The sequence below is a fragment of the Scleropages formosus genome, chromosome 15, assembly GCF_900964775.1.
Source record: "Scleropages formosus chromosome 15, fSclFor1.1, whole genome shotgun sequence".
In the NCBI taxonomy this organism is placed as follows: Eukaryota; Metazoa; Chordata; class Actinopteri; order Osteoglossiformes; family Osteoglossidae; genus Scleropages; species Scleropages formosus.
In genome coordinates, this window is record NC_041820.1 from 328,719 (window position 1) to 354,593 (window position 25,875).

Genomic DNA, 25,875 nt, shown 5'->3' on the forward strand with positions numbered 1-25,875 from the left:
GACGTGTGTCCCCCATAAACCGTCCGACCGGAAACCGGGGCGTTTCTCTCCCGGAGTTTAGGGCAGCGGGGCGAAGTCCGAACTGGGCAGAAGTTGGTGGTTTGTCTTAAAGAACAGAGGATATTTTAGGGAATTTTCTAGTGTTTTATAATGAATGATCGAGAGCTCGATCTTACGGACGCGCAGAAGGCGACAAAGGCGAAATATCCAGCTATCGAAAAGAAGTACGAGTGTGAGTGTTTTACTGAGTAAATAATACTGTGACTTCTTCTTCTTCTTCACGTCTTACTCTTACGACGTTACGCGCGCTTCAAGTTCTGTCCTCCGTGCTTAACGGGCAGCAGCGTGGTAAGAAGAAGAAGAAGAAGAAGAGTGTGAAATACTGTGGTATTTCATAACTTGTGAGTTGTAAGCGCGACGTTTTGAACAAATCAAATCAATGTGTGCGTCATGATCTATGATCTTCAGGAAAACATGGTGGACAGTGAGATTCAGAAACTGTAACAACAATAATAATAACAGTAATTATTTTAAAATGAGGTTGGGAAACTGCGGTGATTTCTAATGCACACACAGGTGTATTAAACTTAGTAGTTTATAAAACATGATTCTCCAAGTAACTGTAGTAAAAGTGCAAGTGGAAGTAAGGTGAAATTTTAAATGCTGCAGTATAAATGGAGTAAACGTTACCCAACATTACCGTCTTTGTGACGAGATTTTACTCCTTAGTAACAGTAGAAAGTGTACAAATGAGTAGTTGTGTCTCCTTCCTGTCCAGTGAAGTTGTCTGTCTGTCTGTCTGTCTGTGTCTGTCTGTCTGTCTTTCGTCCTCTCTTGTCTCGGATTGATCGTGACGCTGTTAACTTTGTCTCTTTGCAGATCTGGACCACACGGCCGACGTCCAGTAAGTGGACAGTACGCGCACCCACGCACGCGCACACACACACACACGGCCCAGCTGGTGTTACACCTCAGACACTGCGGTAACTCGCTCTGGAGGACGCGTCTTTTCTCAGCAGGTGGCGAAGCGCTGTGGTCCAGCAGCTCTGGGTTCCTAATACAGGCTGGAACACGGAGGGAACCGTCAGTCCCGTAAAAACACGTGGAACGGTGCGACGCCGGGATGTGACGGGACCCTCGGAACGCCGTCGGGCAGCTGGTGGCGTAGTGGTTAGAGCTGCTGCCTTTGGACCCAAAGGTCATAGGTTCGAATCCCCCTTCAGCTGCGATCCCCTTGAGCAAGATAGTTACCCTAAAGTGCAGGTCAATAATTGTAAGTAGCTTAACATTTAACTTAACATTCTCTTTCGAGAAAAGAATCAACTAAATGAGTAAATGTCAATGAAATATAAACGTTCATCAAATGAGTGACCCAGTGTAAGTAGTGTATCTAGCAGTGCAAGTCACCTTGGTGAATAAAGTGTGTGAGCTGATAACACTACGTAGAGTTTATCGGAAGACGCTTTGGAGAAAAGCATCTGCTAAATAAATAAGTAAATGTAAATTGCGGGCGAGGGGTTAGTGACACCGTGGCAGTGTATGGCATACAGTTGTCTTCGCCCTGAAAGTTGCTCTCGTCATGTAAAAGCACCGCGCTATTTCACCCGACCCATTTCAGCCCTTAGAGGGGTGTCTGTCTGACCCACAGAGCTGCAGGGGACCAAGTCTTGCTCTGGACTTCGCTTAGTGATGCATTTGCTCTTCCTGACCTCAGTGAGGACAGGAGGGTTCAGCTTCAGCAGCTGGGCACAAACTGCCAAACATTACTCAAGTGTGTGTGTGTGTGTGTGTGTGCGCGTGCGTGCATGCCCAATACAGCTCGTAGGAGGTGGACTGCATGTGTCTGGTCAGTGATGCTCGCATGTGTGATGTGTGTTGCAGGCTCCATGCCTGGGGAAACTCCCTGGAGGAGGCGTTTGAGCAGTGTGCCATGGCCATGTTCGGCTACATGACGGACACGGAGACGGTGGAGCCCATCGGCAGCATGGAGGTGGAGTCTGAGGGTGAGGCACGTGCACGCCTCGCACACACACTCGCTCTCCTCACAGTCTTTCTTGCTTGTGGAAGGAAGGAATGTGCTGGGTGTGTGTGCTGGTGCACGAAGCACTGGTGACCACACATGCTACACCTCCCTCTCCGCTCCACAGGTCACGACCTAGAATCCCTGCTGTTCCACTTCCTTGACGACTGGCTATTCAAGTTCAGTGCCGACTCCTTCTTCATCCCGCGGGTACGAGGCTGAGGCTCTGGCTGGCGGGGCGGGGGGGTCCTAATTGCGAAGACCAACCACTTGTTGGGGGTTCATGGCCTTAGGGTACGAAATACACCTCGTTGTACCTTGATGTGGATGCAGTTTTGGCTCCATTCACTGGTGACTCATACAAAAGACAAACTTTCTGTTAATGATCACAGGTCTCATCTTACCTCTTTCTCGTGTGTCTCGCAGACCCTCATGCAAGTTGTGTCTGTGGTCGGTAGCGATTCCACATGGTCACTCATGTTCCCACTGCTCTTCTTTGTTGCAGGAAGTAAAAGTGCTGCATATCGACCGCATGCGGTTCCGTATCCGCTCCATTGGGTGAGTCCATCCACAGGCTCAGTGGAACCTGGGTGAGATCTGACCAATGTTTGACCGCACACTGATTACAGTCTGACCGCTCTCTTTCTCTTCTCTTGATTGGTCATGAAGATTCAGTGCCTGACAGGACCTAGGATTCACTGTGTTTTTATCTTTTACCGCAGTAGCTGAGACAGCCCAGATTCTGATTGGGTCCCATGGGTCTTCAGTAGTAGTTAATACCTGGATTTTGATCCACAGGGTTAGAGGTTAAGATCCCTGAAGGAAAAGAGCTGCCGAACGGGATAATTCATCCCAAACAGCTTCTGTAAACATCCACGAGTGTGAAGATGAGTCGAAAACGTGCACTATACAGTGAAATGTTGGTGTGATGCGCTATTTGTTGCTCTCTGAGATGTACGTCGCTTTGGAAAAAAGCATCTGCTAAATGAATACATGGACATGTAAATGTGAAATACATTTCCTTGCCAAGCATGTAAGAGTAATCATCCGCATTGCCTAACATTGAGTACAAGGAGAGTTTGGGTTGTGGCTCATTTAGAGAATAGAGAGAGAGACAGGTAAGACTTTTATTCAAGGTTGAGTGAAGCCTGTGTGCCATCGCATTCCCAATAAAAGTATTAAAGTGATCTGACATGTCAGACCGAGCTGAGACAAACATCCTGTGGAGAGGCGCTGCAGGCAGGGAAGACTTAAGTACGTAGAGATGACCATTCGTCATCAGTAAAAGATGAGTTTGGGTCACGACCCACATCTCCCTCAGTGCATCATAATAAGCAGGACCAGCACCATGGTACACTTCTCCTAAAAAACCCATAAGAAAGGCCTTTACCATTCAAAGAGCGACCCAGTTCGACCCTTTTAAGTAAAAGGAGGAGCTGGTGTAAAAACACAAGAATATCTCTGACACAAAGTGCCAGTCTAGACGGATGGACAGGTGGACACACAGGCAGACCGCGCACTGTAGAGACCACTGGTGGCCACAACGGCGCATGGACCCATTGAGTGAGGATGTCACTGTTGTGCTGCTTTTCACGCAGGTGGGGAGAAGAATTCAACCTGTCGAAACACCCCCAGGTGAGTGGCTCCGCCTCCTGGGTATCACTGCTTCCTGGGGTTCCTTGGAGGTGCCCTGTTGGGTTGGGATGTCCAGTTTGCAGGTGTAGGTAGATGTGTCTCATAGATTGATTGATTGTCAGTTCAGAGACACGTGAACATGCATGTTCCTGCTCAGGTGAGCATGCCGAACCGATGCTGTGTTACAGGGCACCGAGGTGAAGGCCATCACTTACTCTGCCATGCAGATCCGCGATGACGACAAGCCAGAGATCTTCGTCATCATCGACATATAGCCACACGTTGGTGCGATGGGGAAGGGGGTGGCCGAGCGGAGGGGTTACAGCCCCCCATGGACACCTGGCCTTCTGGCAGCAATGTAAATAGGGGTAAAAAGATTGCTATGAAAAGGACTGACTGCACTGATTTATGCTGTCTAATAAGGCACCGGGTGCATCCTGTCTGCATGCCACCAATGAAGGATAGGACATGCCATGTGACGCCCGTAGGTGACAAACTGGTTAAGGAACTGTGGAGTTCTTTGAAAACATTCACTTTATACTTCAGTTATTTGAACAGGTGTTAAACTGTGATGTTTGCAAGTGGTAAAAATGCTTCCACAGAAGAATTGTAGAGAAGAATTTATATTAAATATGTATTATAATATTGCATATTATAATATATATTAATATACACTAATATTAAATATGAAGTAAATATTAAGAAATAGAAGAAATATTAAATATTAAAAAAAACATTAAAACCAAGCATTATAGCTCCTCTGGTTTTGAAATGTTGTACCCAGTTTATTGTCCCAATCCAGGAACATCGCAGTGTGGGTTCGATACCAGGTTGCGTCCTTCTGCTGCACCGTGTTGCTCCGGGGATCGGTGCTCCTCGTCTCCACTTTCCTGCCCTTCGTAGTCTGATTTGTGCTTTTTATTCCATTGCCAGCGTGGGAATGTAGTGGATAATAAATATTTCTGGAACTTTCCCTGGCCTCATCTCAGTTCTTTATATTTTTTTTTTTTAAAACTGCTGACTGGTCCTCAGACACAGGCAGTCTGCTTACCACAATGCTTCTGGTCCCCAGCTGAAAGGCTAAGTGAGGTCACTTCAGCAAAGCAGTGTTACAGGTGAGGTGGACACAGCGTCCCCCGCAGCTACCGACAGGAACATGTGTGGCTGCAAACGCACCGGAGCGGCAGGCTGAAGATGAGCAGCAGCTCGGCCAGGTGCTGTCTGGGGCGTCCAGGGCAGCCAGCAGAGCCTCGGAGGTAATCTGCAGAGAGAGAGAGACATTTGTGTCGTGTGTGTGTGCAGCCCAGTCATATCACAGTAAAACAGAGTGATCGAACCTTCACTGGAACTTCTTATTGCTCCCCTACATATATCAGAACCCATCTCCACTGGGTATTAGCATTCCAGCCACAGCAAACAATTGGAAAATGCATTTATGTATTTGGGACTCTTTTCCCATGGTGCCTTGCAGGACAAAAGCACACAGATACACAATTAGAATAACTTACAAAGTAAAAAAAACTACATGAGTACAGTGATAAGTGCAGTGCGGAGTATATTGTTACCTTGAAATGGAAGTAGTTATGTTTTTGGTCCCACTGTTTTCCAGACCCCCCAGGGAGCTGCCAGCAGCAGTACAACTGTGTTCTTTTCTGTGTCTGTCTCTGTCATGGGGGGGGCAGCCAATGGTACTTAGACTCCAGAAGTTTATTTTTCTCTGCGTTTCCTTGTTCCAGGAGTTTTTTGTTTTCCTCTTCTCAACTACCAGGTGGATTAATGATTCTCCGTTTTCCTCTCACCCCTGTGCTGTAAAGCAGCGTACACGCTTATCGACACTCTTCTCTTCCCTCAGTGCTGCTGGAGAGATTATATCTGCCAGTTGTCCTGGGAGCGGCTGGGGATCCTTGGGTTGTGCTGGAGGAAGTTGTGGGGGACAGGGGCGGCTGGGCCTCTCTGCTCTCCCTGTTGCCACCGCAACCCTAGAAGGACAAGAGGGCAAGAAAATGGATGGATGGATGGATGGATGGATGGATGTTCCACTTATTGTCTTTTCTGTCCATTCTGCCCCCATCCTGGAAGAGCTCAGTGGGTCCCAGAGATGGACGGCGTTGGCCTCCCGTACCGACGCCCACAAGCGCAGGCTGGATCTGAGACCAGCCACTCTTACGGTAGGTTGTGGAGCTCAGTAGGTGTTAAGGATACATTCTACAGCGGGGTGTCCATACAGCGCATGGAAGAAATAATCGTTTTTAAGTTTTACGTTTGAGATTCAACATGTCGCTTACTATGATTTTTACACGCGTTGTCCTTAAACCAGTTTGCAGTAACAGCCGTAGTCGGACACCCCGGTGACAGAGAATGAAAAACTCGGGTGTCACCCCTTTGCTCCTAGTAACGCAGGTGGGTAGTAAAGAGTCACATTTACTGTGTCAGTTGTACTTGAGTACATTTCTGGACATACTCTGTCTTTCAGAGCGCTTTTCTGTGTCGATACTTTTCAGTATTGCGTGAGAATCACACACACATTTTCTGAACCGCTTGTCCCATTCAGGGTCGCGGGGAACCGGAGCCTACCCGGTAACACAGGGCGTAAGGCCGGAGGGGGAGGGGACACACCCAGGACGGGACGCCAGTCCGTCGCAAGGCACCCCAAGCGGGACTCGAACCCCAGACCCACCGGAGGGCAGGACCCGGTCCAACCCGCTGCGCCACCGCGCCCCCCATAGCGCGAGAATCACTGTGAGTAAAAGGACTCTATTACATTCTGCCACTCACTTCCTGTACCGTTTGCAGTGCCATGTTTTACCTGCACGTACAGGTAGTGTAACTGCGCCGTGAAAGACTCGCAGCGCGCTGGGCCCTGGAAGGATGCGGATCTCCTTTGTTCCTCGAAAGAGAGTCTGGTTTCCAACTCCTGCCAACCACTTCATTTCTGTGTCGCTGCGTGTCTGTGTGGTGGTGGTGGTGGTGGTGGTGGGGAGGGGGCGATGATCAGAGACTGGTTATTATTGGCACGTCGCAGACGACCGACTACCTTAACTCGCTGCGGAAGTGCAGTGGGACTTTGTGCCCAAGAGGGAGGAACGAAAGGAAAGAAAAGGGGACATTCACTCACATTTACTCCTCAGGTAGCCTTAGAGGGCAGAGCTCAGGCGAAGAGGCCAGCTTGCTGAATTACCGGTGCTCCGGTTGTTTTTACCTCCATCTGTGGAGTAACTGAAAGGAAATGTAATATTTGACCACAGCTGAAACTCTGCAAAATGTATAAGAAAGCGGTTTGCGGGGTAAAAGTGACAGACGGGTGCACGTCTCTTCTCGTAGTCCTGACTTCACCGTGCGGTTCCCATGCAGCTGGAGGTTATGGCAGAAGTCGGAAGGTTCTAGAAGCTGTGCCGTTTTCTCACCGCACCTCAGAATGAGCAGACCGCTGTTTTTGCCGTGACCTCTACGCCTCCATCCCGGTGCGGCCGTGGACGCGCATCGAGGTCACGGTACCACCAGGGGGGCGTCGTTCTAATTATCGCCGGAGGCTTGATCTCGTACTCCCTCCTTCCTCGGCCGCCGACATACGTCCGTGCCTTCTGGGTGAGCCGGTGAGGGTCGGGCGCAAGTTTAGCAGGATAGTCCACGGCACACACGGCTGTCGTTCTCAGCTCACTGGCTGCCTCCTGCGGCGCTCCGGTTCAGCTCAGGGCAAGCGTGTGTCTCCTCGCAGCTGCACCTACCTGGACTTCTTTCTCTCACGGTGGTGTGAGGGTCACTGAGTCGCCGAGCCCCGTCGCACCGGCTCACGTGCGCTCGTTCCGCTGCGGTCCAGCCGTTGAGCTCCATGAGGTCAGACTCAGGGCTTTAGCCTAGGAGAGCGCTGCCCAGCTGACCTGGTAAACACAGTAAATCCAGTTCTCCTGGCAGTGATGCATGTTTTACGCAATTCGTGGAGAGGGGAGAGGGGGGGGGGCACACACAGCATGACATAGCAGGGCAAGTGGGAGATACCAGGGTCCGAGTCCCACCCTCTCCGCCAACCTTTCGTCCGTCCGCGGACGACCGAGAGCGAGCAGGATCGGAGAAACGGGAGCGCTGTCAGCGGGCGGGGCGGGGCGGGGCGGGGCGGGGCGGGGCGGGGCCTCACACGTCACTTCCGCAAACCCGAGTTCTTTTTCCTCATTCGCAGGATTTCTCCCCCCTTCAGTCAGAGGGACAGTGAAGCGGAGGCGAGAGAAGCGGTTACTGCGAGCGTCCCGCTTTAACACGAGTTTTACCGTGTTTAAAAAGTAGCGCTGCGCGCGATGGAGAACGACGAGAGCAAGTACCTGCCCGAGCTGCTGGCCGAGAAGGACAGTCTGGACGCGTCCTTCACCCACGCCATGAAGCTCCTCTCCGCAGGTACCCCCCCCCCACACGGCACGCGCGCGCACACTCCAGCCTCGCGCTTCTCTGCGCTCCCAAGACCCGCCGACTTCGCCTCGGTCCGGTGGGAAGGTCCGAAGGAGGGAGCGGCGCGCGGCGTGTCGTGAGGCGAGGCGAGGCGAGCGCGGGCTTTTCGAGCCACGTGCACTCGGTCAGTGTGACTGTGAAGTCTTAGCGCGCGCTGAGCTCCTCAACTAAATCATATCACAGCGATAATATAAAATAATCGTTGAAACCGGTTAGTGGCGCGGAATTCCTGCTCCTCGCTCTTTGTTACACTTACAGTCACTCGTTCGTAACTCATAACTCGGGTTTAATAGGAGTCCGATCGGGCTGTTATTGATCACACAGAGCGCGTGGACACCGGCGGGTCTGCGGGAGGGTGTGGGTTCGAGTCCCTCTGCCGCCCTGTGTCTGTGCACGTTTCGGTTGATGATGTTGTACCGGATTTCACCTGCCTCCCTCCTTGTGTGCAATGTGGCGATGTGGTCGCGGTCGATGCCCGCAAGTTGTCCGCTCCCTCGGCTTCGAACCCATTCTGTTGCTTTGAAAGGGTTCCTCAGTTCCCAGAGCTGTTCCTCCAGCCCAGGGGATAGGACGGTCCCGGGGCCGTGCGTAGAGGATGGGCGCCCGTAACGGCCACCTACGGTGTGGAATCTTCACCCGGTCAGTCAGTCTGCGATCTGAGTGCGAAGAGGGTTTAAACCCCACCTTGACGGGTACTGAAACGGCAGCCGTGCCCACGGTTTAACGGTTAACGCTCGCGGCCCGAGCGCACAGCTGAGGACTGTAAACGTGGCAAAGCCGTAAGCGCGCCGTGGCCTCTGGGGAGCAGAGAGCACATGGTGATGGTGGGCTTGGACAGAGCCGCAGCGAACGTGGACCGCGGGACCGCGGACCGCGGGGGAGGGATGTCTTTGCCGTGATGCCCCCGGGAGGGGGGGTGGATGCATTCGCGGTGCTGTTAACTGTTGCCACCCCTCTGCTTGGGTCAGAGTCCCGCCTCCAGATGCTGAACTGCTTGGGGATGATGATGATGATGCTGCTGCTGCTGCTGCTACTGATGTCTCCATAGGTTGCTGCTGGACCAGGTCCTCGGTCACCCTTCGTCTCTGGTTCACGTTAGCTGAACACGGGTCTGTGGACAGCTGGTAATGCAGTGATTAAACTTGCTGCCCTTGGATCCAAAGGTCGCAGGTTCGATCCCCACCTCTAGTCCAGCTGTAGTATCTTTGAACAAGGTACTTAGCCTGAATTCCTGCAGTAAATTACCCTGCTGTGTAAATGGTCAATAATTGTAACCTTAACGTTGTAAGTCAGTTTTTATTAAGAAAAACGTCGCCTAAATGAATGACTATAAACGTGTTCATGTCTCCACTGACAGGCTCTTCCTTCCCTGCGGGCGTCATAACACTCATTGCCCCTCCTCCACTCCGGTTGTCACTCGGAGTGAATTACTGGTATGTGTGTAAGATGACCGTGTCGACTCCTGCTGCGTTAGGCCTGTGGTGCGAGGTCTTGATTGTTTTAGCGACATTTGTTTACTGTACTTGGTGCCCTTGTGGTCCTCCTGTCCCCCGACACGTGTGAGAATTGAAAGTTGACCATGTCCACGTGGAGGACCTTCAGAGGGGGATTCTCGACCGCTTTCCCATCCTGCTTCTGTGCGGTCGCTAGCTAGTCCACCATGGCCGTGGACAGGCTGGCTCACCGGCTGGCTCACCGGCTGGCTCGTCTCTCTCCTCGATCTGCGGTGTCGTAGATGGCTCGGCTTATGCTGCTGGAACGTGGATGGGCGCCCTGAGTCGGGTATGAACGTTTCCTGACTTTGCCGACTTGTTTGCACAAGCAAGACGCTGTGACGCCTTTTTCAAAAACGGGTTTAACTTACCTACACGTGTCTTTTGTCCCCAGAAGTACCCTGGTGTTGTGACCCCGCCCCCTTAACAGCCCCAACTCGCCAGATTGTCCCCCAGCCCTTTGTGGGTAAAGATGGTGCGAGGGGTGTGCTGTCGAACCCGTGCCCCCTCTAAGTGGCGTTGGCTTTGCTCCTCTTTGTGTTCATAGTGCAGGGACCTAACCAGTAGTCCTCATGGTGTGTCAGACACCGATACCCCTCTCTATGTGTGTTGGGTGTGCGTTTAACTCGGGTGAATGAAATTTTGTGGAAGAAATAAGGGCACCTCCAGCACCAGCCTTAGTGCTTCATTTCCCAGGAGTCCACGGTGTGGTTCTGAATTGTTTTCCTCCGTGTCCGGGGGGGTTAAGGCAGTTTGACCATTTTTCCCCCAGCGCAGGTGTCGCGTTGTGCTCATTGCTTGAGAGGCTCTGTCCAGTGGCATCGTACTTGGATGACGCAACATGCGGTCACTAAACACGGTCAATCTGCCCCCCGCCCCCCATGCGTGTGCAGAGATTGACAGGATACAGAAAGGGGAGGTGGTGGTGAAGAAGGAGGAGGACGAGACGTACCTGGACCTGTTTGCCACGAAGAACATCAAGCTCAAGGAAAGGGTCCTCATCCCAGTCAAGCAGTACCCAAAGGTGAGCAGGGCAGGGCTTGGTGGGGCTGGGGGTGGAGCTTGGCTGGGCTGGAGGCGGGGCATTGGTTTATACTGTTTGACTGGTTGTGTTTGACAGGGATTTGTTCCACAGTGTCAGCAAGTGTCTCTGGGCTTCATGCTCTGTGCGTGCAGAGACGGGCCTCGGAGGCAGGAGCACAGCTGTCCGCCAAGTTCTGTGTCTTTTGTAGCACTTCCTGTGAGGGAGAAATGGTGCTCTTTGTGGTATCGACTTGCGTTTTTGCCTTGTTTCCTGCACTGCTGTAACTTGCATGTTGGAATCTGCCCCACCCCCATTTTTTTTATCCCTCTCAATTTCTGAGGTGTACTGGTTCCTTGTAGGTTTTTGTGTGTGTGTGTGTGTGTGTGTGTGTGTGTGTGTGTGTGTGTGAGAGAGAGAGAGAGAGAGAGAGAGAGAGAGAGAGAGAGAGAGAAAGAAGGGGGCAAAGAGGGATTGGCTGTCTGAAGGCTCCGTCTCTCCTCCAGTTCAACTTTGTGGGGAAGATCCTGGGCCCCCAAGGCAACACCATAAAGCGGTTGCAGGAGGAGACTGGGGCCAAGATCTCGGTCCTCGGAAAGGGCTCCATGCGTGACAAGACCAAGGTAAGTGTGATGGCGAGTGGCGTGAACCCCAGCTAGCTTACCATTGTGGTGGCAGGAAGTGACCCCGAGTGCCTCTCTGAGCAGGAAGAGCAGCTCCGCAAGGGGGGCGAACCCAAGTATGCCCACCTGTCCATGGAGCTGCACGTGTTCATCGAGGTGTTTGCACCTGTGCCCGAAGCATACCTGCGAATGGCCCACGCCATGGAGGAGGTCAAGAAGTTCCTTATTCCAGTGAGTGTTCCAGCTCCCAGCATGTATTTCCCCAAGACTTCGCAGTACAGCTATAGTCAATGTCAACGTTGTTCACCGTACACCACCGTGGTAAGAGCAGGTTCTGCCCTGGTTTGGCTCTGATCATTGTTGCTGTCAAAGCCCCCTTGGCTTGGTTGGCTACTTTTTTTCAAGCTGCATCAGTGAGTCACATGGCTGGGCACAGGAAGCGGTTGGGTGAGGTCATTCAGAGTCCATCCTGTGACATTCCTGGATGTCTCACTCAGGACACGATGGATGAGATTTGCCAGAAGCAGTTCATGGAGATGAGCTATCTGAACGGGGCCCAGGACTCCAGCGCCAGGGGCCGGGGGGGACCTCCAGGCAGGGGCCGAGGAGCACCTCCCCCACCCTCGTCCGCAGCACGGTACGCTCCTGCTGAGCAATGTTGTCCTGCTGGACAGCTGGTGGGACAGCTGGTAGCGTAGCGGTTAGAGCGACTGCTTTTGGACCCAAAGGTCGCAGGTTCGAGCCTCACCTCCAGCTGTACTACCCTTGAGCAAGATACTTACCCTGAATTGCTCCAGTAAAAATTACCCAGCTGTATAAATGGGTAAATAATTGTAACCTAAACATTGTAAGTCTCTTGGGAGAAAAGTGTCAGTTGAATGAATAAATGTAGATGTAAATGCTCCAGCGGAAGGTGACGTTGGGCTGGTCACTCACTGATGTCCCCCAGGGGCAGAGGTGTGCCGCCTCGTGGAGCGGGGGCCCGAGGGGGTCAGGCGAGGGGGGGGGCGACCAGGGGAGCAACAGTCAGCAGAGGTGGAGCGCCAGCCCAGCCGGCCAGGGGCGGAGCTGCCAGCAGGGCCCGCCCCCCAGCACCAGCCCCGAGGATGCTTCCCCTCCCTGCTCATGGCCCCCAGCACCCCCACCCACCAGCCCCAGAGCCGTACGAGGAATACGTAAGTGAGCCTGCTGTCATCGGGGGGGGGCAAGGGGATGCTCTGCATGCCTGGCGTGCCCTTCCTCTGAAACCTGTCTATCTGGCGTCCCTCCAGACTTACGATGAGAGCTACGCGGAGTCGACGTACGAGCCGTACGACACCTACTACAACCAGCCCCCCCAGGCGTAAGTCCCGCCCCTTCTTCTTTTTCATAAAGGGAGTGAATGGCATTTGCAAGGGATGGTGGGATAGTGCACCCTGAGGGGCCTTTTGAGCTCTGCTGTGAGAGCTGAACTGCTTGCTGGACAGGACAGGAGGACCCCCCTGTGGTCTGCGTCAGCTCGGAGAATGCCCCGTAACAAGCCGCAGACTGCCCGCATTGTCACGAAAATTGACAGGAATAATTTGCAGAAAAACTGCCTGATTAACCTTTGTAGGATGTAGGAAATTCAAGGTAGACTGATGAAAACCGCTGTTTTGCCTCCGTTGCCAGGGATACGGAGTACTATGACTATGGCCACGGAGAGGCCCCGGAATCGTACGAATCCTACGGTAAGACGACTTCTCGATGAACCTGTTGCTGCCGGCCTTTTGTTGTACCCGAGTCATTGGTCTGCTTGAGTAGCACTAGGACCAGGCGCGACGCCCCTTTCGGGGGGAATCATCGTCTTGTTGCTCGACCGTGTCCCGTCTGTCTCTGCAGCTCAGGATGACTGGAATGGGGCGCGTGTGGCGAGCACCGGCAAGGCCCCCCCAGCGAGACCCACCAAAGGGGCATACAGAGAGCATCCGTACGGACGATACTGAACGGGCGCGTTGCGCTGGATTCCCACTGTCCCCCGTAGCAGCGCTCGTTTTTTAACAACCACTTCAAAGTAATTGTCCGTCTGGGATTTTTTTGGTTTTGTTTTCTATTCTGGACTGTTTTTTTAATTAATTCAGAATTGGACTGTGTATCTGTTGAAAAAGGACTAAATTTCAGCAATTGGCCATTTCATTATTTCCATCCAGTTTTCTGCAGTGTTGATCTGATTTAAAAAAAAAAAAAAAAAAAAAAAAAAGTGGGATAAATGCAGGTTTAATCTGCGTGGTGGAGAAAAATGTTAGACCTATAGCTCCAGTTGTTAGATACTTAGATTTCATTTTTTTTTTTTTTTATTGAGTAAAATTTGCGAATTCCAATTTCTGCCACGTTTGGAATTTCTGTGGGATTTTGTTTGTAATATATAGGCAACAAAGAAATGTCAAGTGACTGGAGGGTAGAGTTCTGTAAATGAACTATCCTTCGTTGTCGTAATTTTCCAATACGTTGAGTTCTGAAATGCAGCCCTGCTAGGCGCCGTCTCGATCACCTGCCCTTAAGGACGCAGTTTAATCACCGTGTTCGGCCTGAAAGCCCCTCCGTTCTTCCAAACTCGGAGCCACATTGTTTTCCCTTTAACTTTGAAAAATGAAGTAAGATTAATGTAAAAGTAAAAAAGGTCTGCAGAGGATGGGGACTCGGGGTTTTTCTGCAGTTGCAGCTGAATCCCATCCTTTGCACAGCCTTCCGTTTCCACGTAAGTGTACGCTACCATTCTCAGATGTACCTCCTCCACAAAGTGCACAATGCTACCTGTGTAAGTTTGCCTAAATAGGTAAAGTATCTGTCCCGAAATGTTTTGCAGCAGTTTGTCAATAAAGCCTAGCTTTTTTATCAAACTAAACTTGGTACCTTTTTGTTTCTGCTATTATAAAATAATGCAATGTCATATTTTAAACGCTTAAATAACAAATTAGTCTCAAGATATCCAGTTTAAACATTTGCATGTACTGTAGTTTGAAGAGGTTAAAAGAAAATTCTACGAGACGTTCGGTCGGCGGCTCGGAAACGGACGAGAACAGCTTATATCTTTTATGTCGTATTAAAAAGGAACTAGAGGTAAGAACTTCTATGACATCTTTAAAACAAACCTGACAGCTTTCTTCTTAACCAAGATACTGTGTTTCCAAGTACCTTCTTAGGACTTCCAGCAGTGCCTCAAATGCTTGCCTTTGTGTCTATTAATAAAACCCGGCACTAAGTGACTGCTATTAAATGTATTGTTAGTTTCTGAAGTAACGGCTTGAACAACCATTCAGGTGCAGCGTACAGGGCCACGTGCGTTCTCACGTTGACTGATTTTGTTAAAGAGAAATATGGCAGTACAGAGAAGAGGTGCTGGTTTAACCAAAAAAAGGTAACCCTAACCCTAAATCTGTCATTTAATACTCTTACTTTTAAACTGCTAGTCACTGCGTGTAACTTCAAAAGCTGTGTAGTTACTTAGAGATTTAAAATACTTTGGTAAAAATTTTTTCAAAATAAGTTAACTGTAATACTAACAATAATACACAAGTATCTTTATATTATACTCAAATAGATTGTAATGCAACTCTTGCTAAAAAAAAAAAAAGATGATAATCCAAATCTTAGATCAATGAAAATTTAGTTTAGTTAAGTTGCTGCTACTTTGTAATTTTAATGTAAAGTTTAAAATTTTCTTAATGTAATTAAAATAATTTCATCAGTTGTCTGAAGGAAAATTGAGCTGGAGTTGCATGACTTTTTCTTCGTAACATAAACCTTGCATGACCATGTCCTGGGCATTCGGCTGTGTGTGTGCTTGCTGTGTTTAAGGGTTTTGGGTTTTCATTCTGCAGAATGAACTTTGTTTTTCCTCTACAGGTGGTATGTAAAGTGAGAGGATGATGGAAGGATCCAGGTCTCCTGTGTAGAGCAGCATGCCGGTGGGCTCCACGTGGTCGGAAATGTGCGTAGAAGCGCATGCATGCCTTTTACAGCTGTGTGTCAGTGGTCAGTTTGACATTGAAATCACACTGAGAGAATTCACCCCTCATGTTAGTGGTCTGTGGGTGGGGTGTTGGTGGCGGAGGTGGGATATGTAGCAGTGCTCTGTTTCTTACAGGTCTGAACCCCGGCTGACGTGGTGTGTGGAGCTGAGCAGTGAAAACAGTGCAGGACAACCACTGTGGTGTGACCACGTCTACAGCCCTCCCCCTCCGTTTTTGCGTTTGGAAGGAGTCCATCACAGGACCTTTGGAAAAGTAACTCATTGCTGTTGGGTGTGAGACTGGTCTGATAGGGCTGACCAAACCTAAGTGGACTGCCAGCACCCTGCTGTTTTACCGGAGGTATGTCAGCGCATTGCTGAGGTGAGTATTAGTGCCCCCCACCAACAAACGTGTTTTCTGTATGGAAAAGGAAGGTACCTCTGATGCTTTGATGACGTGTGTGGGGGTCAAAGTTTAGTTTTTGGAGACTAAACTTGCGTGCCCACCGGGCCGCTGAATGTATGTTTGTAAATAATAAATTTCCCGTCACTTTTGGTACGGCGTCTGTCGTCTTTGCTGGTGCGAGCGTGTCCAGGTTCCACCTCCTCCAAACATCCGAAGTGTCTCCTGCCTCAGTTTTCAGCCCCCAAGCTGCCACCCCCTGGTGAAGGAGGACAGGTTGGCCCCTTTGAGTGACACCTGTAGGTCCTCCGGAGGTGTGGACATGGAGAGGGCGGAGTCCAGGGCCATCTGAGGGCTGCACTCGTGGGCTGTGCGGAGCGGAAGGTCTGACGATGGCACCTCGAACACAAAATTGGAAAAGGGTGATAAAGGGGCAGCTGTTAGTGTAGCAGTTAGAGCGGCTGCCTTAAAAACCAGAGGCTGAAGGTTCAAATCACACCTCCAGCTGTTGTTCCCTGAGCAAGGTACTTACCCTGAATTACTCCAGCAGAAATTACCCAGCTGTATAAATTGCTAAGTAACTAAGTAATTTAACTTTGCCCTGGTGAAAAGTGTGAGATATATAAATGTAAAGATGTGAATGCTGTCTTTGGTGGGGGGTGATGGGGTTTGGAAACATTAACGGTGAAGGGGCACTAATTTTCAGGTGAATGAGTGTAAACTGAGAGCTATTAATACTTGAACCGCTTTATGCACAGCGTGGCTTTGGAACTGCACGTGTATGGAGTACCGCGGGAGATGTTTCGGGACACGTTATTGTTCTCTTGTTGGCGCTACAGGTAACTCTCCACCTCGGCTGCTGCGCTGCCGACACGCTGGGACTTGACGGTGTTCGCAGGGGCTGTTTCGGTCACTTCTCTCTAGGTTGCGAGCTGAATACAGGCCTACGATATTTCACCTCTGAAGGACTGTACAGATGCACCTGCTTCTGAGCACTTTGTGTCCAGCAACGATAGAAGGTGCTCAGCTCGACCAGTCATGTCAAAACTGAGGCAAACGGATATTTCAGCTGCGCTTCCCAGTCGTATTTGCCGGTGCTGTTGATGTATTTTTTTCCTTCCCTAAAGAAAAGCAGACTTAACCGTAACTCTGGAAGGCTTTCCCTCTCGGTCTCCTACGGGACTTCTTGGCCTCATTCCATCACATGGTAGCACATCTCCATTTGCGCCCCAGCTCTTCAGGTCGTCGTTTTCCTAGTGGCTGCAGCGGATGGGGATTTTGGTTGTGTTTTGGGTCACGCTTGAGCTCACAGGTTCTGGAGCTCATTTCCAAAGCTCTCCGTTCAAGCTGAAAGGCACCGTGTTGTGGCTCCGTTTTCCCTGTCTTGCCGCAGCCGTCGTTTTGGTCTTCGGAACGGCACTGGTGCTCCGGTGAGCGTCGAGGAGTGTTGACGTGAGCCGTGACGGGTCGCGTGGAGTCCGCGCTGTAAAATCGGCCGTACGCCAGCTGTGGCAGAAAAGCTGCATCTTTTTCGTATTGTGACGTCCCATCAGGGGCTTTGAAAGGGCTTGTCTGCATGACACACGTGTAGAAGGTTCGCCCCCAGGCATTTACTGTCAGCTCAGCCTTTCAAATCGCTCGGGGGGGCTTAGGTCTTCGACCGCGAAATGGCTGATGCAATGTTGGCCGCTGCTCAAGCCAATTTCAGTGGCTCTAAATAGCAGGCCTTCCTCTGTGGGCGGAAAGGAAGTTTCTTTTCACACCGAACGGGGAGCAAACCTGCCTGCAGTTGGAAGCTGGTCTAATTGATTCCTGAAAATTTACAAAAAAAAAAAAAAAAATTGGGAAACTTCATGCAGAGTGACTGTAATCCGTTCTTCTCGGTTTGATTCTGTTTTCTCTTTCGGTGTCCGTAACCAACCACAGAGCGACAGCCTTTCTGAGCCCTGGGGGCCGAGGTGGGCGTGGCTTCGGAAGCCTACTGGTCTACTGGTAAATAACAAGAGGTGCGAGATGTTCCAACCAGCATGTTGAGAGTGTGTGCTTTGACTGAAAGGGCGACGCGAACCTTGGCTGATAGAAGTGCGTCACTGGAGCTTCGTTCAGGAATGCGGACAAATCTGGCCTCTCCATCTTCCTCCTTCTGGTGGCGCTTCCTGCTGGAGGATGGAGGATTTGGCCTGAACATCACCCTCAGCAGTGCCTGGTGGTCCTCCCATTTCATCAGGTCCCCAAGCTCAGAAGGTCCTGATCCTGCTGTCCAGTGACAGAGAGATGTGTGATCTTTTGGTGCAAGAGCTCACAGCTCTTCGAGTTCTGTCGTTGGCCAAAGGCTGGTTGTGGCAGGTTACCGCGCTCGTGCCACCTCCTTATTGTCAGAGCTCCAGTGCTGAGAGGGATCCTTTCCGCGTCTCCGTAGCGGCTGTGTTTCCTCTAACATGATGGGAAATGCATTTACACCCAGTGAGCCAGTAGGGTGACCTTTCCATCACCATCAGCACCAAGTAGTCAAGCTGTGTTGAATGAACGCAGCCCGGTTACGCAAAAAGGTGTGTGTGTGTGTGTGTGTGTGTGTGTGTGTGTGTGTGTGTGTGTGTGGTCGGAGTGCATTTCTGGACGTCCGTAGTCCATAATCCGATGCATCCATTTTCTTGCAGCATGGCACAGTATGGGTGCAGCTCTGCTGGTGTGAAGCTCTGTGCCCAGCTGTCCGAGATCCCACACACACAGCAGCGGTCCTGCAGGAGGAAGGTGGTCTGCTACCACACCGTTCCACGGGCCTGTAGGACCAGCACGGAGTCCTGAGACTCCGCTTGGGGTTACTGGTGCTGAGGGCGGTGGCAGTGAGATGTACAGAGCAACTCTCCAGGCCTGTTCTCAGAGCTGGAGTGGTGAGGCCGAGTCAAACGGGAGGCGATAGTGACTTGCCGTACTTGGCTGGTTCTTCAGCCAACAACACATTTTTAACGAGCTCATGTTTTGCTTTTCATCCAGCCTCCGAGCTACTGGAAGCAAAACCTTTGGAACCCGAGAACCTAAAAGAGAACACAGACGCTTTTACTTGTGCTTTTGTATAACTCTTTGTTACGTAATGTGTAACATGAGTTTGGGGGATCTGTCTGAGATGGTATACCTTGGGTACAGTGTGTGTTCCGCTTCACGTGTTCAGTGGAAGGTGCAGCTTATGCTGGATCATGATGTGGAAGGGCTTTGTTCCTCATCTTTCTGAGGCTTTGCTCCGCTTGCTGAACATCAACACGGGACAAGTGACTGTTCCCTCAACGAGCTCCTCGAGCCGATTCGCCCGTGCGTATTTTGGTTTTTCGGCCCCCTACCAGGGTCCAGTACGGTCCACCTTAGGGTCACAGAAGTTTACCAGTGTGTTGCTGGAGAGGCCCCCCAGTGCCATGTGTCCTTGGCCTCTGTTGCCATAGTGACGCAACTAACTTACGATGTTTGGCGGCAGCACTGACAGCAACACCACGACCTTCTAGAACCTTTGTACTGCAGTCCATTCCTGTGAATCTACAAAGTCTGGTTGTGTTTGATTATTTGACACCTTTTTTTCCTCAAAGGTGGTTTGCAGCATTATAGTACTGGTTAACTTGTACTCTACCAATTCAGAGTAAAGATCTGTCTTAATCAAAGCTACTACAGCGGGAGCGAGACCTGGGACCTTGAGCCGGAACAACTGCTTCTGCTGCCTCGGCGTCTGTGCACAAGTCCCACAGCTGGACGCAGCGCTTTGTCCGTTGGTGCATTTGTGCAGCAAGTGACCGCTGTAGGCGGGGAAGGCACGCAGAAGGGGGGGATGGGATGCATGACGGGGGGCGGACCGAGGTGATGAAAGATCTGCTCTCAAAGTGAGTCGGCGTTGCTCGAGACCCCCCCCCCCCCCCCCCGCAGCGGTGGAGGCATCAACCCTTGTCAGGTTGCTCAGGCTGTGGGCTCTGTTGGTGCAGCTCACCTGTTCCCTGCGGTCACCTTTGGGGTCAGCGTGGCTGGCGGGGGCGCTGTGGAGGGTTCTGAGGGTCTGGTGATCACTACCACGGTGCTGTCCCTCACCTGCCCTCGCTAGAAGTAAGTATGAGCATGCCGCTCCTGCCATTGAGACTTGGCTTTGCTTGTGGCGTGTGGGTGGAGCGCGGGCGCCATGTGGGCGCAGCGCACCTGGGCGGAGCTGTGGGACCACCTCGGAGAGCATGGTTGGAAGAAGGAGCAGCGTGAGCCCTGGAAGCGGGTGTATGATATTAATAGAAAGGAACACGGATTTGAGCACCTCCCACTCCGCTGGAGCTGCGCGAGTTTGACGCTTGCACCCACGTGTGCTTGGTCTGTTGCTGCTCCAGTACAGCCAGCGTCCCCCACTCTGCACAGGGCAGAACCCATGGAACAGGAACCAACGCCGGTTTGATGTCGCGAGCGAACGATGCTCTCGGATGGGAAGGAGGGGAGTGTCGGTGCAGGCAGGCCACCGACACCATCCAGCACAGACAGGCCTGGAGACTGAAAGACACGGGTGAGACGTAAGGCTCGGAATGCGTGGGGATCCTTGTCGCTAGGGCCCGTTTTAGAAATGTATCAGATGTCCCCCGGTAGCACAGAGTCACCTGTCCCATAACACCTGGTCAGCTGACATTTTGCATGTCAGTGGAGAGCCAGAGGAGCCCTGGGACTCCTGGGAGCTGCTCTCCAGTTACCAAGGAAACCGACTGACCTGAATGAGTCCTGTATCTCCTTGATCTAAAGCTTTCGCTCTACGTCTCACTGCTTCGTTGACCACTGCCACCTTCAGGCACCTCCTTCGACAGCGTCCCTGGTAACCTGAAGGCGGCGCTTCTCCCACACGCCTGTCTGCAGTGTGACAGGTTTGCTTTGGGTGGTCTATTTACCCCGGTCTCTTGGTGAGGCTGAGGCTGTTCGTGCACTTGCATGGCAACAGCTGCCGGTCTGGCATCTGTGTCACTCGCACACTATGGGGAAACCGTAACGGCATGTCTTTGGACTATGGGAGAAAACCACGCAGACATGGAGAGAACATGCAAACTCCACGCAGACTAAGTGGGGATCGAGCCCACGCCCTCTTGCACCACCCAGCACTACTCGCTGTGCCACTGTGCCGCCCAGAGCAGAAGTTCTGCCAGATGTTCTTATTTTTTTTAATCTCCCCCCCCCCCCTTCCTTCAAAGGCACCAACAGGCACGATGAGCTCCAGCCAGGCCGCTTTCTACCCACAGGGACCGGACCGTCGTGCGCAGAGGTCCACCAGGGCTCTGCGCAGGCCAAAGGTTCTATACCATCCGAACCTCAGACTGCCATTCAGGTCCACGGTCGCGTCACATGACTCCTCCTCACCATGAGCTGAACCAACAGGTCTCTGGCACCACAGTGGTGAGGGAGCCACAGGGTGGGCTATGCTGCTGGCCAGCTTTACCGCAGTACCAACACAGTCGTCATCTCTCTCTGACAGCCCTGTGTGTGTGTGTGTGTGTGTGTGTGTGTGTGTGTGTGTGTGAGAGAGAGTACTTGGATGGGAATGTTTTGTGACGTCCTTAAAAACATGAGCCAGTGCTTCTCCACTGAAGTTGAGCGTCTTTGTCCTTTGCTGGCAGGAAACACACCTCGTTCAGCGGGTGTGAGGAGCTCCACTCCTTCTCCTGGCCCCATTCTGTCAGAGGGAGAGGAGTGCACTGGGGGCGGTGGGGGCTGCTGGTGACCACACTTGGACCGATGGTTCGTGGCACTTGGGTCATTTTCATGCATCCATCAAAAATGTTTGGCTCCTTTTCAGGATGTCACGCTTTCCAGAATGTTCTGCGGAGCTAAAGGAGCTGCGTGTCCCAAGTCTCCACCAGCTGAAATGTGGCTTTTCTAGGTCTCTTCCTGATCCGCGGGGCGGAATGGAGTCCGGCGCCCGTGACCACCAGCCGTCTGCAGGGAAAAACCGTAGCTTAAGGCCCAGAAGCTCCGAAAAATTAATGGGTTCTGGTGGGAGGGTGGCCGGGGGGGGGTGTTTCCTGGAGCTCCCGCTGAGCATAACGGTGCACTGTCTGTACCGCGCGTCCCCTGTCGCACATCACTGCAGTTGTGGAAACCCTGCAGCGGAACAGCTGGCCAAGCTGGGAAGGTCTGGACCTCCACAGAAGGCTGACGGTTCAGTCATTTTCCGTGGTGGACAGGTGTACGACCTTTCTGTTTTTGAAAGGCAGGAATCTATGGACTGGTGTCCCATCTGACAAATTCTGCTGAGATAAACCCAAGGAACTCAGAATTCCTACAGGACTCCAGTGAGTCTGATCCCGAGGAGGGTTTATAGTCCAATGCTCCGGTGAAGCCTCTCAAAGATTGTTGTGGGCACTGCGGGTTCTGCTGCCATGGTGTCCTTTAGCAAGGTAATTTACTACTTCTTAATGGCTCAGGCTCTGAGAAGGGTGGCTCTCAGAAGCTCCCTATGGACTGTAAGCAGAAGCATGTTGTACTGTGCTGGTGGCTCCTACAGCAGGTCCCTGGAGCCAAATCGCTGCAATAAAGATAATGAAACGTGGAACAATCGAGCCCCAACGCCCTGTCCTCTAACTTCCTCTTCCTGTAAAGCCTCGTCCTCAAGCAGGACTGTTGGGCAAGGTTCTGGCGCTCATAGCGAGGAACCACTGCTGAAATTCTGTAGATAAAACCACGACTGGACTGATGTGGAAGGAAGGATGAAAGGGAGCGAGAGCTGGTGTCATCATGTGGGGGGGGGAGGGGGAGGTCGCCCTGAGAGGGTGGGTTTAATACCACTGGAATAACCCTGTGTGCCCATTTCCTGTGTTCTCCACCCCCCCCCCCCCCCACAGCTGGATTATTTACCGTTTCTGGGAATTGAGCAAAAGACACCAAGTCAGGTATGAAAGGCGGAAAAATGGGGGTCAGTAGTCTTGAAATTGGGCTGCGTCCGTACCACACCCCCCCGGGGCTGGGTACCACACGCACGCACCCAGTATTGGCATGATGTCATGTGTATTAATGAGTTTGACAGTTGGATTAAATGTAGGTTTTACGCACGTTTGAAGTGATGGAAACGTCCGAGTTAGAAATCGAAGTGCGACGCTGTGTCCGGACCCTTCGGTAGCGGTATTGAGTGAAGAGCTGCTCATGTGATGGTATCTGGTAAATCGATCACCGGGAGGTTCTTATTTTGTGGTCTTTTCTCTCTCTTTGGGCCAGTGCAGAAATCCTTCTTTGCCTTATATTCTCCTTTCCACGAAGCCCTTCCCAGTCTGGGTCCTCAGGCGGGTGGGGTGCTCTTCGCAGTCAGCTCTCTCCTCTGGGCTCGGAGCCCTTCTGCACCGTAACTCACTGCCGCGGAGGTCATGAGGCAAATAAAGAGTTATCTGTACTGAAGGACTTATTTGTTGGCTATTACAGGTATGGAAACGGATGATCTGCGCTTCCTTTTAGAGAGGTGGTGATCAAGAGCTGCCTCACGTAGGAGCAGGGCTCTGGCTGCGGCTCTCCACGTGGACGTGAGCTCTTTGCTACTGGACTTTGATGAAAATCATGCAGTCGGTGAGAAATTGCGGTGCCTGTAACCTCTGACGCTGTCAGGGCAGGAAGCCGTGAGGGGGCTTCCAAAGAGAAATGAAGCAAAGACAGTGAACACCTTTCATCGGTCGAGGGGTTCCCTTCTGCCAGCATTCCTCTGCGGTGCTCCTGCCTCTAACAGTAACGGAAAAGCGCCGCCCTTGTAGATCCTGGACACGTCCCAGGAAGCCCATTTCAAAGCCCCTTTCCCTTCTCGTGAATAACGTGATTCCTGCATAGCACAGGAACCCCAGTCACCCTGATTTGTGACACATTCACTACTCCTGGATGGTGAGGGACAGGACTACCTTCAGTACAAGCTGTCATCTCCACATTCTTGAGCACTGGCACCCAATGTGCAGCAGGCCAGCATCAGAGTTTTGATGGGGCCGTGCTTTGGAGGACTTTTCAGCGTTGGATCGCAGAGGGGCAGTGGAGAAAAACAGCTCCCCGTGAAGCCCAGAGCGGGAGGATCGGGGCAGAGGAGTGCAGGGAAAGCACTGTAGCAATGGAGAAAATTACTGAAAAATGGAATTATTCTCGGCGATTCGGGCCAAGTACAACATGGGAAAGGAGCGACTTGTCCAGGAGTGGAAATGCTGAGAGGCGGAATTTGCCTTTGGAGGCAGATTCCAAGCAAGTCCTCCATTCTGCATTTATCTGTTCAAGAGAATCTTCTTCCAGTTGGGCTACTGCCTCTGTTTGGTGTCAGTGATTCATTTTCCGATAACGTTGATAGAGCTCGAGGGTGCTGGGCGGAACCACAGAGCTCTGCGGGGGTGGGAATAGAGAACTGTGCATGGAAACCATCCTGCTCTCGCTGTCTGGATGTGGTTCCCGCCTGCGATGGGAGGGTCTCGTTGGGCCGAACGCGGGGCTCCGGAGCCGAGACGGGGAGGAGCCCCGCAAGCCGGGCAAGGCGCGATGGCATGTCTCTCGCACCAGACACATGAGAGATGGTGACTACAGCACTGCAAACGTGGAATTGTTACAGTGGCTCTGAGAAAAGCGTATGAACGTTTCATGTTTTTCTAAAGTTCTGCATCACAACGCTGCCCTGGGCAAGAAATTCAACACGACGTATTGAACAAGAATACAAAAAGTAGAGGAAAAATAACTCATTGAGATGCAGAAGGAATAAAGGGGGTGATGGTGGCTCAGCCCATCATGAACATGTTCAAACACTCACTCTCACTCAAGTTTGGAGCGTGTCGAATTATTCTGCTCCTCCGCTCGGCTTTCAAATTCAGGAGAGCTGCACTGGGGAAGGTTGCTCACGTAGCGGGAGCGAGTCGTGCATACCCGTATGTTCTCACGCACACGTGCTCAGCTGCAGAGTGCCCTCGGAAAACTCTTCTGTCATAAGAGCACAGAGACCCGTTTTAGTGCCGCTTCATTAGTCTTCAGCCTACAGGACTTGGATTTTTATCAGAATTTGTCTTGTTTTCTGTGTAGCAGCACCATCAGGTACCAGTGATTGTTGCGAGTTGGATGTTGAGTAGTGCGAGACACACACACACACACACACACACACACACGGCGCATGTAGAGGAGTGTCTATAGTGTCGCCACAAATGCAGTCTGTTATTCTGTTAGCATTGGAGCAAATGTTTGCTGCTCCACTGTTCGTCACGGGGGTGTCGTGCTAAAGTTGGCGAAGTTGCTCCTGTGCCGCCGTTCAACCCAAAAGCCCTTGTACCCGATTGAAAGTGACCACAGCGGTTTTAACATCAGTCAAAGAAACGGGAAGATTCACGCGACAGGTCACGTGTTGTGTGGAACTAGCAGCTGCTGTTCGGCACGGGGACGTCGGGCCCTTCGCCGCTCACTTGCGGCTCGCCTGTTGAGGAAGCGATGCTGAATTCCATGACAGAAGGAGGGGACGTGGGCTGGAAGGGGACGTTTTTATTTCAGCAGGAGATGTGACCCGACGTCCACCTCTTCAGCCAACACCCACGCCACAGTGATCTGAAATCCCTCCCCACCTGCTATCCAGCCCATGTTTTTCTGGGATGCGTGTTACACGATGGGCACCAAGCTGAGCCTCGGGATGTTCGCCGCACGTTTCTCATCCCCTCATCTTAAAGTGCGAACCGCTAAGAACCGAGCTTCACCCGTTCTATTGCTGCTGGCAGGATTCTTCAGGAACTGACAGCAACATTTGTTTATTTCAACATCGCGCTGCATCTAGATTGCTGTTCCGTGAGTGGTCATGAGATGCAGGAGATGCAGCGTGTGGAGCACCCACAAGGCCAGCGAGTACAAGCCGTGATGCGTGAACCTCAACGTCCCATCCTGTCGCAACACAGCGGCGCTACTCTGACAGGTATGATGTATGATGGAGGAAGGCTCCCGAAGAGATGTCCCTGCCTGTAGGTCGTGCTAGAACGCTGACGGGAAGTGACATCACGTCATTAAAATAATCGCAGCACACAAACCCCGACGGTAAATTCTCCCGCTCCAACGCTGTAGTGTTTCTCGGCAGTTATTTTCCTAGTGTGATGTTGGATGCTCTTTACACTCTACAGCCTTGTTCTCTGTGTCAGAAGAGCGCAGGCTTGACCCTCGTTACCGGACCCTACGATAGACGGGCTCCACCCACTTTCCAAGGACTGCACTACGTTTTCGTTCATTCGTTTTGCAGACGTTTCTCTCGAAAGTGACTTCCGATGAACACTAGTAATATCAGCCCACACGCTTTCCCCAAAGT

At 51.7% G+C, this 25,875-nt stretch overlaps 2 protein-coding genes and 1 long non-coding RNA gene across 4 annotated transcripts; 2 read left to right on the forward strand and 1 right to left on the reverse strand.

Annotated features, from left to right (window-relative positions):
• The first annotated feature begins 33 nt into the window (after window positions 1–33).
• Window positions 34–4,627, forward strand: zbtb8os (zinc finger and BTB domain containing 8 opposite strand). The gene is made up of 7 exons (XM_018746957.2): window positions 34–232; window positions 880–904; window positions 1,882–2,003; window positions 2,148–2,230; window positions 2,526–2,578; window positions 3,619–3,655; window positions 3,844–4,627. The coding sequence occupies exons 1-7, from the start codon at window positions 151–153 to the stop codon at window positions 3,928–3,930; spliced, it is 489 nt and encodes a 162-aa protein (XP_018602473.1). The 5' UTR covers window positions 34–150; the 3' UTR covers window positions 3,931–4,627.
• A 26-nt stretch (window positions 4,628–4,653) lies between these two features.
• On the reverse strand, window positions 4,654–5,507 carry LOC108931290 (uncharacterized). The gene is made up of 2 exons (XR_001965900.1): window positions 5,221–5,507; window positions 4,654–4,916 (listed from the first exon to the last, which is right to left on the reverse strand). It is a non-coding gene; the product is annotated as an uncharacterized LOC108931290 (long non-coding RNA).
• Window positions 5,508–7,821: 2,314 nt separating this feature from the next.
• LOC108931264 (KH domain-containing, RNA-binding, signal transduction-associated protein 1-like) lies at window positions 7,822–15,964 on the forward strand. 2 transcript variants are annotated; one of them, XR_003798188.1, is made up of 11 exons: window positions 7,822–8,041; window positions 10,479–10,609; window positions 11,113–11,229; window positions 11,314–11,460; window positions 11,727–11,866; window positions 12,179–12,404; window positions 12,501–12,571; window positions 12,880–12,938; window positions 13,090–13,261; window positions 15,094–15,178; window positions 15,335–15,964. XR_003798188.1 is itself a non-coding variant. In XM_018746934.2 (9 exons), the coding sequence occupies exons 1-9, from the start codon at window positions 7,945–7,947 to the stop codon at window positions 13,191–13,193; spliced, it is 1,092 nt and encodes a 363-aa protein (XP_018602450.2). In that variant the 5' UTR covers window positions 7,822–7,944; the 3' UTR covers window positions 13,194–14,521. The 2 variants fall into 2 exon arrangements, 1 of the variants encoding a protein (XP_018602450.2); XM_018746934.2 differs by lacking the exons at window positions 15,094–15,178; window positions 15,335–15,964 and having other exon boundaries at window positions 13,090–14,521.
• Window positions 15,965–25,875: the final 9,911 nt, after the last annotated feature.